The sequence below is a fragment of the Sander lucioperca genome, chromosome 6 (genome assembly GCF_008315115.2).
Source record: "Sander lucioperca isolate FBNREF2018 chromosome 6, SLUC_FBN_1.2, whole genome shotgun sequence".
Lineage (NCBI taxonomy): Eukaryota > Metazoa > Chordata > Actinopteri > Perciformes > Percidae > Sander > Sander lucioperca.
Genome location: NC_050178.1, coordinates 8,571,632 through 8,587,128, shown reverse-complemented (window position 1 = coordinate 8,587,128; position 15,497 = coordinate 8,571,632). Strand labels below are relative to the sequence as shown.

Below are 15,497 nucleotides of genomic sequence, written 5' to 3'. Positions count from 1 at the left end.
TGCATTAGTGCCAGTTACATACTCCACAGACGTTTGATGACATAGCCGAATTGTAAGAATTAACACGGTTACACCTTTAAATACCCCCTCCCTTCGCGTGAAGCTTTACTATCTGCGATTGCGCGTCAGCTCTCATTGGCTGTTGGGGATAATCGGTCACCAAGAGGACCGGAGGGAGGCAGGAGGGCACAGGGCAGCATGTTATGAGCTACTTACAGTCATAATTAGTTGTTCAAAACGATTTACTCGCTTTATTAGATTTTTATTTTTCGGAAACACTAAGCTCGTTTCAGGGCGGTCGTCGACAATGTTTTTGTGCCGCACGGGGAAGCTGTCTGCAGCGGCTCTGGATCAGGCTTTCAAGTCATCGGGCTCGTTTCTAGTGCAAGTCAAAGCAAACAGACTGAGGGACGTCACTTTGACATTACGCAAAGGTTACACGTTTCAACGTTACCGGTGTTTCTGTGTATCCGTCGGGGGGCTCGATGCAACTCCTGTGCACCTGGGGAAACAACTACAACCGGGCCGGCAACCTGTCCGGAACCGGGACTTATCGTGTGCTTTTAACTGGGGACACTTGGACCGGGTGGCTACTATAGCTGTGAATCTCTCCAAACGCGGGCAAAGTGAAGGCGGTAATGTAGATATTATCACGCAGCCGCTCGTGCATGTAAACAGACGCCACGGCAGTAGAGGAGAACCGGTGGGTAATGGTTTGTTTACAGGTAACTGGGGGGTTTCCAGTCGACTGTGCTCTACAGGGACCATGCAGACCAGAGCCTTATCCACGAAGAAGAGCGACGCTGGCGAGGAGCAGAAAGCTAACAACAAAGGGGTAATTTAAACTATTCAGCTCAAGTGTTTGTCTAACCCCAGTGACCAGTTAATAAGAGCGCACAGGTCCCGGTCTATGTCCACACAGTGTTCAACTGGTGGGGGGAAACCCCCATGTCCCAGTGGTGCCCGGATTGAACTCAAAACCATGAAATATGCAAAAAGCTGCCTGCCCGCCTGCCTGGGCCTCTGAAGTAACAGCCAGACAGGCTTGTTATACAACACTGTATGACGGCGTCATGCACGCGCACAGCTATGTGGGCTGTCTATTTGCAGGGAATTCGCAGTAGTCCATGCATATTTAAACTGTCTTCACATCTTATTTACAGAGTTGAGAGAGAGCACATGGTCAACAGGCTCACAGACACCTGACTCTGAAACTGGATAGTCATAGTAAGAATGAGTCACTTATCCAAACTCATTTAATTTGAATAAGATGAAAATTAAGTAAGCACTTTGGCATGTGCTCTTTTAGTGGCGAGTCAGTCAACAGTGATGTGAAAGAGTAATAGAATACAAAATGTGGGTGATCTTGACCTGAAATAGGCAGTTCTTGGGGCAAAGACACTACTAAACTGTATAACTCAGTGTTATGCAGGGTTTGAGTTTAAAGGCGTATTCTGAATTATACAATGATTATGTTAGATAATTACACAAGACTAAGCGTCTACACCCATGCCAGCAAGAGGCTGTCCTCAGGCACATTATTGCTTTAGCTAAATGCTAACATCAGTATGCTAACATGCTATGTTCTGGTCTAATGTCTGCCATGTTTACCATCACCATAAGCATGCTAACATTTGCTAATTAGCACAAAATACAGATGAGGCTGATGGGAATTAGCTTTGATGAGATGTGATTACAAACCAAAGTATTGGAAACATAAAAATGCTGACTTGGGGGCGCTAGAGGAAAAGACAGGGAATTACCAAAAGACCAAATTACCAAAGTCATTTGGATTAATCCTCTTTATCTCATGGCACCATAAACACCTGTACCAAATTTCACAGCAGTGCATCCAATAGTTGCCGAGACATTTCAGTATGGATCAAAGTCGTGGTCAACATTGCTACCTTGACTAATATATATATTACATATACTAATATTTGGTCAAAACCCAGAAGATCTCTTTTCTTGCAAATAGTGAAAATTTTATTTCGGACATGACCGATATATAGTATATTGGCCGAGATCCGCTTACTGTAGACATATTGATGCTGATGTTGGGTGACAAGTAACAAGAAATTGCAATAAAGAAATGCTAAGATATATGTGAGATAGGGTTTGGCGATGTGAAAAATCTTGATTGTTGGTGAGCTTGGGGACAATTCATGATTTTAATCTAAATGTTTTTTCCCTCAGGAGAACCAACACATAAAGAACAGAAAGGTATGAAGGGAAGGTCATAAGTCTAGCTGTAATCTAAAGATACATTGCAATTTTTTTGGCCAATTCGTATTTCCGGTTTTTTTTAAGTCTGACCTGCCGATTCCGATTTTGGCCATTACTTGTCAGAAAGTCTTTCATTAGGAAGAACCCTTGAGATGTAGCATCTCATTTTCAAAGGGGGTCCCTTAGACTTCTTGACTTTCATGTGTACAATCGGTGGAGTTCCCCTTTAATGACACAATAAATTAGACCGTTCTGTAGCAGTAGGTGACTGTTTTGTTCAGTTCGACTTTTGTGTCTTATCAAGACACAAAAGAAAAAACACTCAAATCCGGTGTAAAAACACTCAACAGTCACTGTTTAGCTTCAGCTTGAGCCTCTGACAGGAGGGATTCACCACTCTACCATTTTCCTCCCACTCTGTCTATATGTGAGTGTGTCTTTGTCTGTGTTTGCATGCCACTGTGACTTTGCATGTGTTTTCATGCATCTAAAAAGCTGTTATCAGACACAGCAGTCCCACTGTTCCCCTCCTATACACCCTCCTTAGTACAACTCCCTTTGGCCGCTCACTCACATGACCCTCCCACACTGCTGTCTGCCTTTACTTTTTGCTTGGCCTGACTTGCCTCTGAAAAGCAAAGGCCTGCTCCCTCGCCCACTCTGGCCTTTCTATTGTCCATTGTTGGCAGGCCAGTGAATACGTCACCAAGACTGGTTTTATCCAGGGGGCTTGGGACAAAATTTAGCAAGACAAATTGCTGCAAAGAGAAAAGATCTGCTTGTTTTTTCTGCTGTTCCCTTCTTCGTCATTGTATCTGCCCTCTTGATTAGTTGTCTGATTCAGGCCAACAAAGGAAGACAGTCTGAAGCAAGCAGAATGTCAGTGCAGCAAAAAAGGCGTAAAAGGATATGAATGAAAGTTACTGTATGTTAGGTCAAATGTGACTCATGGCAGTGAATGGACAGCATCTGCCGTTCAGTCCTATTTTAAAATAGATTCCTGACCTTTTCACCAGAATGTCACAATTGCATACATCTCGAAGACTAAAGCCCCTGACACACCCACCCAACGGCTGACCGTCGGCAGAAAAGGCAGTTGGACTGATCAGTCTGCTCCCCGAGGTTCAAAAAGTCCCTTGGAACACACTGAAGCAACGGCGTCTTGAGCATACGTTCTGTGCATGCACGAGACGTAATACAAAAAATGGAAATGATGAACGCGTCACGTGGGTCTGGCTTCTCCAGCCGATAGTAATGGCGGCTTGTTCGAAAAACGATCTCGTATTTTACGAAAATAGTTCACTGAAACGTGTTTCTGAAAACATTTTAAGCGAGAAATAGGCCATACAGTTGCTGAATCTGTCTTCATTTCAGATCGACAAAGGTCAGTTTAAAAGATTTTCGTCAGATTTTGAGAGACGTTCGTCACTCATCCCGCTTGTTATTTCCGGGTTAGCGCTCCACCAATCAGATTGGTGGAGCGCATACACACCAAACAGACTCAAGTCACCGACCTCGCCAGACTGTCCGACGGCCGATTATCGGGTCGGTGTGTCAGGAGCTTAATACACCAGTGGGATGCTTCCATGTTCAAAGCAGATATAAAAAGGACCACAGAGTTACTGTAAAAACGCAGTTTGAGGCCCTGCAGCACTTTGTTAAACATGTAGAAGTTACAAATCAAGTTCCATAATCAACAATAAATATGCCTTTTATACATATTTTAGCTATGGAACTTGGTGCTTTACCCCTTGTGTCCTAAATCTACTGTATTACGTGGCCAAAACTCCTATTTGTTGTATATTTCAGTTACATGCTTGTAATGTATCCAGTTGATTATTATTTTTTCTATTTTTGTAAGACAAAGTTACTCTTTTAAAATCAGCATAGTTATGAAGTTATTATCATAGTTATTATCAAGATAACATTTTTTTAATCAGCCTATATTTCATGGCTGCCCCCTCCTAGTCGATTGAGATTTATTTAGTCGATTAGTAATTTTTTTTTGCGTTTTCATGCCGAATGACTTATTTCCTAGAAACCTATGAAAAACTGAAAGTTTTACAGATCTGTCAACTAATCAATTAGTCGAAAAAATGATATGAGTGTTAGTCGGCTAAGAATTTCTTTAGTTGAAACCAGCCCCACTATATTTTGCCCTCATCACTGTTCAAGTTGACATGACTTGATAGACAACTATAATAATAACTTGCCTGTTAAAGAGACCACTGCAGTATTATTTGTACTTAATAAGTTGTCTCAGCTTTGTAGGCACAGTGTCAATATTGTGTCTAATAATAGATGAATTCCATACAGGCCTGAGCTACTTCCTGTTTTCTCAGAGAAGGATTGTTACCTCCTGGCAGAAAATATATTAGAATAACTTGGCTTCAGTTGGAACTGGACACAATGCACTCCTGTCAGCTGCCCTTTTTACTGTTTAAATTTCAGTTTAATGGCCCTCATCATAAAAAAAAAACAACAAAAATAGTCAAATTATTTCCCCCCCCATTATCCTTAACCATAATCTCTAATTAACCTGAAAGGGCTCCATAAAATCCATTTAGTTGTAATTGCATTACCACAGCAACATGACCAGGCAAATGGGTAACCTTGGGCACCGACAGATTTGTATCCATAGCACTGGGTACAGACTGTACAGTACCAAATTTTGGCTCTGTATGCACTCTTGGTCTTGTTTACATATTTTGTTCAAATATTTCCTGATTGAAGTCCTACTTTTATATGAACACAGGGCTGCCGTTGGACAGCTCTCTGTGAGTTGAAATGTTTAAGAATGCTGAATTTCTGTGATTCAGAATTGTTTTTTACTTTAAACTCCACTGCATTGTTACTTCATGATCTGCAATTCTTTATTATATTCATTATGTCCCTATTTACATTCATGTCCGTTAGTTCTGGTGTTGGTACATACATAATTTCAAAATTTCCTAAAAAACAATTTCCTAAAAAAAAAAAAAAAAAAAACCTAAAATTTAAATAACACACTTTTAAAGTTGAGCTTGTTTTTGGTGTATGGTGCAGCAGGGGCTCCAGTCACAGACAGATCTTAAATCACATGGTTTAAAGAGATTTTATAGCAGTAAGCTGCCAAAACAGGTAGAATTCATAGCCTGGGAAAATGTAGATAGCAGTTTCACACAGTATTTACCACACACAAAGTCAGGACACTGACTAAATGAGTACCTGAGAAATCAGTATTATACCAAATCAAAATGATAATTAGGTTTTGAGGGGGGGTATGATGAAAGGTTTTCACATATGACATGACAACAATTTTAAGCCAAATGACCACAAAGCTTTGTTTAGTCAACTCAGTACCGAGTACATTCACAAACATACACAAATTCAATTTTCCCTTATATTAAATTGTGAAGTCTTGTGTTTTATTAACTGTAAGAGTTTAGACAGTGTTAAGGCCTTTACACAATGGGGACGTTTTTTTTTGTGTGGGTAATTTGCACGTCAACATACTAGAGTACTTTCATACAGAACATGCATATTATGGCTGCAGGAGGCGAGCATAGACTGTAGGCTTCATTCGGCCCGTCTCTGCTGGATTGGCTGGGCGTCAGGCACTGCCAAGATGGTGATGGCTGAAGGAGCGCACTTTGAGCTTCATTCTGGCTCTTCAGAAACGGGTGACGTCACGGAGACGACGTCCATATTGTATACAGTCTATGATTGTGCTGCGTTAAGCATAACCACTGTTTTAAACTGCAGCCTTGGAGGATTAGGTTTACTGACATGCTGTACAGTCAACATACTGCAGGCTTTCTCTCTTTTCTTAAAATCCCTGCACTCCCTATATGCTCCTTCAGTCACTTCCACACCATCAATGCTCCGTTGCAGTCTGTTGTCTTATTGTTGTTGGAGTGACCTGCCTGCTCCCTGCTACATGTCAGACAGGCGGATTGTGCCTGGTGCTTGTTCAACAAACAGAGTAATGTGTGTGTTTGTGCACTTCTGAGAAGCTCTTTGTGTGCGTGCTTGTAAGAGAGAGTGACTGACTTGGTGCATGCGAGTGTGTGAAAGGATAAGTGATAATGTGAATTGCCTGAACCACACAGCAGCAGTCTATGTTTAATCAGCTGACTCGGCTGCATGATGAATAGAGGAAGCTCATAAAAAGTACAGGCTTTGTTTGACCTACTTGTATGACCTCAACTTTGAACTAGATGATGCACCAATTAACAGCACACCGTTTTTCTTCTATATTTTGATGATGCATGCATTTTTTTTATCTGACCTTATATTTATCTGAATGAAATAAAAGATTGTTGTAGCTCAGTTTGAACAAAATGTCTTCAACATGCATCTTTGTGTGGTGATTCTGCGTCAGGGAAAGGAAATTTTGGACGTTGGATTTGTTTTGATAAATCGTGTGATAGGATATTGTTTTAGCACTCAGAGTGGGTCAGTACTACTGTATAAAATAAGGACGTAGTCTCTGTGACGTCACCCATAGATTTCTGAAGAGCAAAAATGAAGCTCAAAGTGGGCGGCTCTCGGTGTCTCTGGCCATCACCATCATGGCTGTGCAATGATGTTGCCTAATCCAAAAAAGGGCAAAAATGGTAAAGTGTAAATGGCAGTCCCTCCAGGATTTCGTGGCCTTTTTTTTAGATTGTTGCGGCCCAAAATGGCTGATTTTGCGGGAGCTTTTGTAAAAAATTGCGATAAAAGTTGCGATATCTTTTGTATGTTTGTTGCAATGAAGTTGCGGGAGGCAGTGAAAGTTGTGATTTTTTTTTTTTTTTTTTTTTAATAGTTCTTTATAAAAATAAAAAGGAAACTTGTTTCGGGGAGAATAAAACTACTCTGGGCTGAGTTTTCCTAACCTTACCAAAAAGGCTCAGGATGCTGCAAATGTTGGTATAATATGAAAATGGCTGGTGGATTTAAGACAAAAAATAATTTATTGAATGAATCAAATATGAACATATGTGTCGGCTTGTTGATCTTTACATTGTTAATTTCCTAACCTGGCCTGGGACACACATTCGGTTTGATAAAGTACTTATTGGACTTTAACTTATCATTGCACTTACAATAACGAGCATAGCTGTCCTCAATTTAGGTCATCCTGTCGTCTCATCTCCGGTTTTTCCTGTATCCACCGTGTGTGTGTGTGTGTGTGTGTGTGTGTGTGTGCGTGCGTGTGTGTGTGCGTGTGTGCGTGTGTGTGTGTGTTCTTGTTTAACTATATTCGTGGGGTCCAAAAACCGGGAATACAGTATACTTGTGGGGTCCGGACAGCTTTGTGGGGCCAAAATGCTGGACCCCACAACTTTAAAGGGCTGTTTGAGGGTTAAGACTTGGTTGTAGGATTAGGGTTGGAATTAGGTTATGGTTAGGGTGAGCGTAAGGGTTAAGGTTAGGCATTTAGTTGTGATGGTTAAGGTTAGGGTAAGGGGCAATATATATGTCAATGACGGGTCCCCACAAAGATAGTGAGACGCACTGTGTGTGTGTGTGTGTGTGTGTGTGTGTGTGTGTGTGTGTGTGTGTGTGTGTGTGTGTGTGTGTTTTGTGTTTGTGGTGTGTGGCGGGGAAACTGAGCAGCAGCCCCGTCCCCGCCTGCTGCAGACAGCTGACAGGATTGAAACAGCAGCCGCTGACTTCAGAGTGAAAAATCGTTACAGCGTACATTGATGTTAAAATGTATATAGGTTGGCAGGGCGGTCTGAAATGTTTTGCACGGTCTTTTGCTGTACGTTTTGTTGGTAAACGTGAGATGTTCGAGTCTCGTCTTCATTATACTGACGTAAAGTCTGGCACGTGGGACTGCTGGGATTGGTTGAAGTTGCGGGAAACTCCAGTTATTTGTCAAATTTGCGGAAAAGTTGCGGTGATTGGTCAAAATTGAGAGTCGCACCAAAGTCACAGTGATTGGTTGAATTCGCGTGAATTGGCGCGATCGCGACATCGCGAAATCCTGGAGGGACTGAAATGGAGCTGAGGCTGGCTGATTGAAACCTACAGTTTATGCTTGCCTCCTGTGACAGCACCCTTTGTGTCACTCATAGTGGAACGCCCTTAATTATGCATAACCTTAAGCCTGAATATAATTTAAACAGGAGAGGAATACATTTTATTTCTGCTGTAAAGTTGGGCATCCTAACATTGGGATCTATGGGGATTAGTCTCGCTTTGCCAGACCTTCCTCCACAGCGCTGCGAAAGGAGGGTCTGGCTTATCCACACCGCATTCTGGGATGGGAGAAAAACGTGCTGCATTTTATTGGCATTTCTTTAAACCAATCACAATTGTCATGGGCGGTGCTAAGCCCCTGGAAAAGCCACTGTGTAGCTGCAAAAATCCTCGGGAAGGAACTTGTTTTGGTGGAAAGTAAGTTCAAAAGTTGTTTTAGTCGTGCAACAGGAAACTCAGATTAGACAGTCTAGCTAGCTGTCTGGATTTACCCTGCAGAGATCTGAGCAGCAGTTAACCATAGTATTAATAAATCAATCAGGGTTTAAAATGCCAACACAAAGAAAACGGAAGGTGACTGACATCCGGCTGAAAAGAGTGAAAACCGGCCGAATTTCCGACGGCAACGGAGCAATCCCAGAAGTGGAACGTCGTAGAAGACTACACCATTTTGTCTTTCACGACAGTCACTATGTCAGACTAGACAGATGTTGCCAAATATTCTTGCTGTGTCTTGGACAGAAGAGTGGCAACACTATAAGTATAACACAACCAGCCCCCAGACCGATTATCGTGTGCTGTCGTGGAGCAGCAGCCTCTCAAAAACTCAAATCTTTTAAACTGACCGTTCTCGATCTGAAATAAATACAGATTCAGCAACTGCATGGCCTATTTCTTGCTTAAAATGTTTTCAGAAACACGTTTCGGTTAACTATTTTCGTATTATAAGAGATTGTATTCTGAACAAGCCGCCATTATGGTCTGTTTTGAAATCCGGGAGCCCCACGTGTAGCATTCGCCCAATTAGGTGCAGCCATTTTAGTTGTAGGAAGGTGTAGCCTGTTTTCTTTGCTTGTCAGTGGTCAAAGTGAGGAGAAACAGATAACTGCTAGTGGCTAGCCCACTAGCGTACAATGCTGGGAAGCGGGGCGATCCATGCCATGAAAAAAGCCTATATGGGCACTGTGTGTATCTTTCCTCCACCTGACAGCAGCCGTAGCTTCTCTCCTTTTTCGCCATGTTAACATATGTGCGCCAGAGAGCGCTCTCTCTTCCTATTGGTCAATGTCAAGGAACATGTCGTAGAACATGTCACACTAGGCGGAAAAAGACAAAAAAGTCTGACATGCTAGACTGTCTGCGTCGTGGTATTGAAGTGTCCCAGCTGATCTTTGATTATGTCCCACTACAGGAGGTAATGGCAAACGTTTGTCGGTCCCGACCCTCCTTATCGGGCACGACTTTGAACATCTGTCTGCGACGTTTCGTCGGGTCAAAATCGAGTTAAATTTGTGTAGTCTGATGCTGGCATAATGGGGATTGACTTCCTTATGGAGCCAGTCTCAAGTGGTCACTCAATGAACTGCAGTGTTTTGCACTTCCACATTGGCTTCATTTTTCAGCACCGGAGGTTGCCGCTTGGTAGTAAAGGCAAACAGCAAAAACTTTAAGGTCAAAGGTAATTAGAATTAGCTTATTGCACCTGTAAATGCTACTAAATGATGTCGAGACAAGAGTAACAAATCAATGTCAGGCTTCTGTGTCACTACGCATGCCAACACCAAACGAACACTGTCAACTCATATCAAGTGGATATTGAAGGAAATGATTGCTTGGTTCTTTGAGCTTTTCTTCCTTGTGTATTTAAAAAGGTGCTCTAAGGTTTAGCACCTTAGAGTAAGCAATGTTGGGTGACGTCACTTCTTGTTGACGTTCAAAGTATTGTCAAACAAAACAAAGTCTAGCTCGCCCCTCCCTCCTCCTCATCCTGTCCCCTCCCCCTCCCTTCCTGGCACTAACCCTCCCCCACCCCCAAATCCTTCTTGTTGGTTATTGGCTGGAACGCTGTTTGTTTCGTGGTGCAGGTTGGCACAGTTTGTTTTTGTTGCCGTGTGTGGAGCCTGGGCTGTCTACAGAGACCGTGTTTTTTTTACAGTGTGTTCAGTGGACAGGCAGCTAGCGGATAGTGAGGAGATGTTTGCTGTGTGACAAAAATGTTCTAGCCTAAAAAAATGCGTGACATTGCTTAGAGCACCTTTAAATGAAAACAAAAGGTTAAATCTGTGACATCAGTTGAAACAGTAGTGAAGCCTCCATCTTGAAGCTTGTAAGTTTTGTAGTTTGAGGGAATACTTGGAATACTAACACGAAAAGTTTCACGATTTTGTATGCCAAGTGGAAACTATCCCCACAATTTTAATCCACTTCCTCTTTGCCATTTGTACCTCCTCTCCGTTTATGTCTAGATGTACTCTGTCTCCTTACAGACACGTTCTTTTTCTCGGCTTCCTGTAGCACCAGGGATTGATTCTCAATTCATCCTCCCATTTCATTTTGTCCTGCTCACTCCCTCCAATTCTGCTGTCTTTTTTTGTCCAGGACGAGCAGAATTTAAAGGAGGCCTTAACTACCTCCTCATCTACAGCGAAGGCCCTGGGGGAGCCGGAGGGAGAAAAACCAAACAAGACCCAGCAGCTAAAGAAAGTCTTCAAGGAGTATGGAGCGGTGGGAGTTTCCTTTCACATTGGAATCTCCCTGATGTCCCTCGGAATGTTCTACCTCCTCCTATCCAGGTGACAAAACGTCAAATTATTGCTTTTTTCTACAGGTGGGGGACCAGTGGCTACATATAGGAAGTTCTGTTAGCAGCTGGACATATATTTTTATTTAGTCTTTATTCCCATTGTTTCAAAACGAAGATGAGGGATTGATGAAATTGAAGTGCAAAATCAATCAACTCCACCCTAAAACGCCTAAACGCTGTTTTAACAAACGTGTTGGGTATACATCTGGTCCTACTTTCTTGTTTTGTAATATAACATATTTCTTACTCTTGTTGATTGTCTTAATAAAGATTCTTAATAGATTATTTGCAGCAAAGTCACAATTTCAAGTGTGGCTACAATGTGACAGAGAAAAAACACATTTTTAATTATTCCCGAGAATCAGACAGTAAGAGCATATTTCTAGATACTGATTCTCAGCAGGTGGAGAAAAAGAGATTCCTTTGACGACAAGCCGTATAGTCCCCATTGATCATACACAGGCTCTATGGTGTTTTAAGCCCCCAACGTCTCCTTCCAGGCAGCGCTGCGACCGTTGACTTCAAGGCACCTAACCTTAACCCTAACCATAACCATTGCTTAAAACACTGATAAACCATACACAGCCTACAGCTAAAGGCAACATTCTGAAGTATCCACGTATTTTGAGAAATGTCGGAAATCACTGACTGAAGTAAAAGCAGATGAAGCAGGCTGAAAGGGAAAGCATACTACAGAAAAGTAAAATGTACTCAACACATTACAAAATAGCTCTGGAATGCATAAAACATCACTTACTGATTATCTAGCAGTGTAAGAGCATCCGAGTGTAACATTTCCTATAAAGATGTGCACAGGAAATTACTGACCCGTGGGCTGCTTTTACACCGACGAATGCAGAGTGTCTGGTGCAAATTGTCAGAAAAATGGGACCTGTTATGAGAGAAAGTGAAGCACGGGCTCTTGAGAATGTCCACTCAGTCAGCCACATTATGCTGGTCCTGCTGTTGTTAAAAAATTACTGCCAGAGTCAGACAGACACTAAAATCATGTTGAATAAAACATGAGTCCATTTTCTCATCAAAGTGTTTCTTTTAGACTTGTAACTTTACAAACACATGCAAAATCTAAAATCTTTGACACTAACTTATGCACTTTGTAATCTTCTATTTAAAGTGACAGACAGTGAAAGGCTAAAGCAGCACAGCACAACCTTGGTTTTGTTAAGAGTATCACTCCAGACAATTTCTGGGCCCTTGTCTGGCTGGCTGTCTGGCCACATACCAGGGGCTTGAATACCAGAGAGACTTGGCAGAGATTATCCGACAGCTTAGACATTTCCTCATATAGCTGATAATGACCCTCGACTGAAAAGTGACCCTAAATGTAACAAACATTGAGCATTATCACTGCGAGGCCACAAAGCCCAGGCATGTGGCCTGCTAATGCAGTGCTGTGTGCTGGGTAAACAGTTGTAAAGGTGCAGATGGATCCTTAGATTTAGCGGACTAACGTTTGCTGAGTGCGACAGAGAGCTGTTAATGTGAGAGAGAGTGAGATGCCGTATTGATTGAAGCAGCTCTAAGCCTCGTGTTTGCACATTCTTTACATATTTATTTCCCAGAATAGCTCAGATGAAAATGCCACGACTACAAAACTGTCTCGCAAAGGCAGTGATACATGTAGCTTGTTAAACCCTCTTTGATTTGTGTGATTTCAGATTGCAGTGCTTCTTATGCTAATGTCATCAGTTTAAATGGTTCAAAAGGCTGCTAAATAAACTAGTATTCATTCTTTATTGAACACAGCTCCCTCTGGTGGAGATAAAAGTGATTTGCACTGCTAACCACTTACGTAAACCCAAAAGGGATTTGTTTTCTTTATATTTAATCTCTAGAAATCATTGAAGATGCAACCAGCCAGGAGCAAAAGCTTTGCAATAACAAAAATAAGTTGTTATTGCAGTGTGAGGCATTTAGGACTTATTTCTTGGGCCCTGAAGCACCTGCAAGTTCAAATCTGATTTTCTTTTTTTTCTTTGAGATGTTTTGTGTAAATGTTTGTTTTGGGTTTGTGGACTGTTGTAATCCAGATAATGGTCCATAGAGAGTTATTGTTGGAGTTGCATTAGGTTTTGTATGGCTGATTGTCCAAATATAGTCTAATAATAGTATTTATTATTATTAATTATTATTACTACTACTACTACTACTACTACTACTACTACTACTACTACTACTACTACTACTTATTTTACTATTGTGTATATATTCTCAATATGGTGTACTTGTGTTCATTTATTTTTTAAATGGTTGATTTTATTTTGTTTAAATTAATTGATTTTTATTTTTTTCAAATGTTTTTTGTTCATTAGACTTTAAATTTCTCTTAATTTTTTTTTCATTCATTTATTTAAAAAAAATAGTTTCCCCTCCTGCCTCATGTTGAAAGTCATGTTTATGATTATTGTTCCATGTCATTTATTAAAAAGAAAATGTAAGGAGAAAATGTGTGATGGATTGCCTAACGTGTGTTCTATGTACTTCTAACCAGTTTTCTGTGTCATCCGTCTCCCCAGTGGGATCGATATGACTGGCGTGCTGTGCAAAATGGGCTTCAGCGAGGCAGTCGTTCAGTCTAAAATGGCAGCAGGGACGAGCACATTCGTCTTGGCCTACGCCGTCCACAAGCTCTTCGCTCCGGTTCGCATCAGCATCACGCTGGTGTCCGTGCCTCTCATCGTGCGCTATTTTAGAAAGACTGGTCTTTTCAAACCACCCACACCTGCACCCTGATGGCTCTCCTCTGCTGCCTCATCGAGCAACTGACTGTTAATGGCCATAATTAAAACGCCTGTATATATCCTTACTCATCATCTAGAAATGCCTCCTCTTTTCTCTGTTGTCATTGTGAATTCAGGTGAAACATTTCCTTTGTTAGTTCCAGAAGAATCAAAGTGTTTAAATTGTGTTTCTGTAGGATTAAAAAGTCTAAAGTGTAACAGCTCTTTGAAAAACATGTGCATTTGGAGTCATGTTACATATGTGTGCATTCCAAAAACAAAGGCTGAAAAAGCTCGTATTTATTTACAATCAGAGGTATGATTAGGGATTTAAAGCTCTTTCAGGGGGCTGGTTTGTCTCTTAATGCTGTGAAGGTTCCCCGTAGGGACAAGTGGAAAAAGCTGATCTCTCCTCCACTGTTCCCCGCTAGCTGACTAGGCCATGTTCTGGTGTTATGTGAATCAGCAGAATAAGTCAGGCTCTCTCTGTGTCCTACCTCGCTCCTCTCGCTCTCCTTTTCTCTTACCTAGCTCAGACTCTCTCCTACACTGTTTTTATTTTCTGCTGTTTTGCTCCCTGCAACTTTTCTTCTTACCTCTCCTGGCATCCACGTTCTTCCCAGTATATCCCTTTGCTGTTGCCCTACTATCTTTTTCTCTCTTATCTTCTCTCCCTCTTGTTCTTTAATTTTGCAAATGCCACTGCCCAAGCAGAAATGTTGAGGACATTAATCTCTGAGTGAAGCTGAAGTTCATTGCAAGCTTTCGATAACGAATGTTGGTTTGTGAGTTTTTTTTTCTGATTTAATGGACTGTATTTTACTATTAAAAAAGGAAGCGGCCTTTTATATTTGGTATGTTTTTGTTATGAAATACCACCATCACACAATAAGTCAATAAGGTTTTATTTGACTACAATTAAAGCTGCTATAATCTATACTTTCATATTAACAATGGATCAAGTGACTAATGGGGTTGTGAATCTACACTGGTCTCACGATTCAATTTGATTACGATTGTCCTGTCAATTCGAGTCACCTTCTGAATATTATTATATATTGCTACACGTGGCTTTCATTGATAAATTCAAGCAGTCAGATTTATATGAACTCCCCTTTTTATTGTATCTACTCTTAAAGACACGTCCTGAATGTAGCGGCGTCTGAACACAGCAGACAAAAGGCAAAAACTAAAAAAGCAGTGACCGGCAAAACAAGTTACATCAGTAGACAATAATTGATTATGGTCTGTCACCGCATCGATGCATAATCGTCCAGGTCCGCATCGCCACTATAATGTAATATGTAGTCGCTAGTAGTGATAAACCAACAAAGACTTGACTGACTGCAGTTCCCCTCAGTTCTACACTTTTAGGTCACTGTTGTTTTTTTTACAACCTGCAACTTTACGGATTTTATTCTCCCTCACTATATTCGACAGCATCAGATAGCAGTTTTCAACAAATAGCTTTAAAAACCCACAGTGCACTACCTGCCCAGCACCAAACTGCACATATGCAAAGTTAGCGACTAGCTGATGAACACTGTGGAGCATTAAACAGCTATAGAGACAGATTTTTCCCTTGGGATTTGATGGAGACTCTTAATGAATACTATGTTGCTCCATGTATGCTGGAAGGGAAATGAACACCTGTTTGCTAGTCATATCAAACCAATTTGCTTCAGAAGTTTTCATATTTGTTGTTGTATAATAGTTTATTTTTAACAAGAGGAAGTTTTTCCACAACCAGTTTGCTTTTATCCTGGAGGAAA

At 41.3% G+C, this 15,497-nt stretch overlaps 1 protein-coding gene across 2 annotated transcripts; it reads left to right on the top strand.

Annotated features, from left to right (window-relative positions):
- The first annotated feature begins 118 nt into the window (after positions 1–118).
- On the top strand, positions 119–14,573 carry fam210b (family with sequence similarity 210 member B). 2 transcript variants are annotated; one of them, XR_004897631.1, is made up of 4 exons: positions 119–835; positions 10,780–10,973; positions 13,522–13,867; positions 13,911–14,573. XR_004897631.1 is itself a non-coding variant. In XM_031301758.2 (3 exons), exons 1-3 carry the CDS (start codon positions 308–310, stop codon positions 13,736–13,738), a joined length of 939 nt encoding a protein of 312 aa, XP_031157618.1. In that variant the 5' UTR covers positions 119–307; the 3' UTR covers positions 13,739–14,573. The 2 variants fall into 2 exon arrangements, 1 of the variants encoding a protein (XP_031157618.1); XM_031301758.2 differs by having other exon boundaries at positions 13,522–14,573.
- Positions 14,574–15,497: the final 924 nt, after the last annotated feature.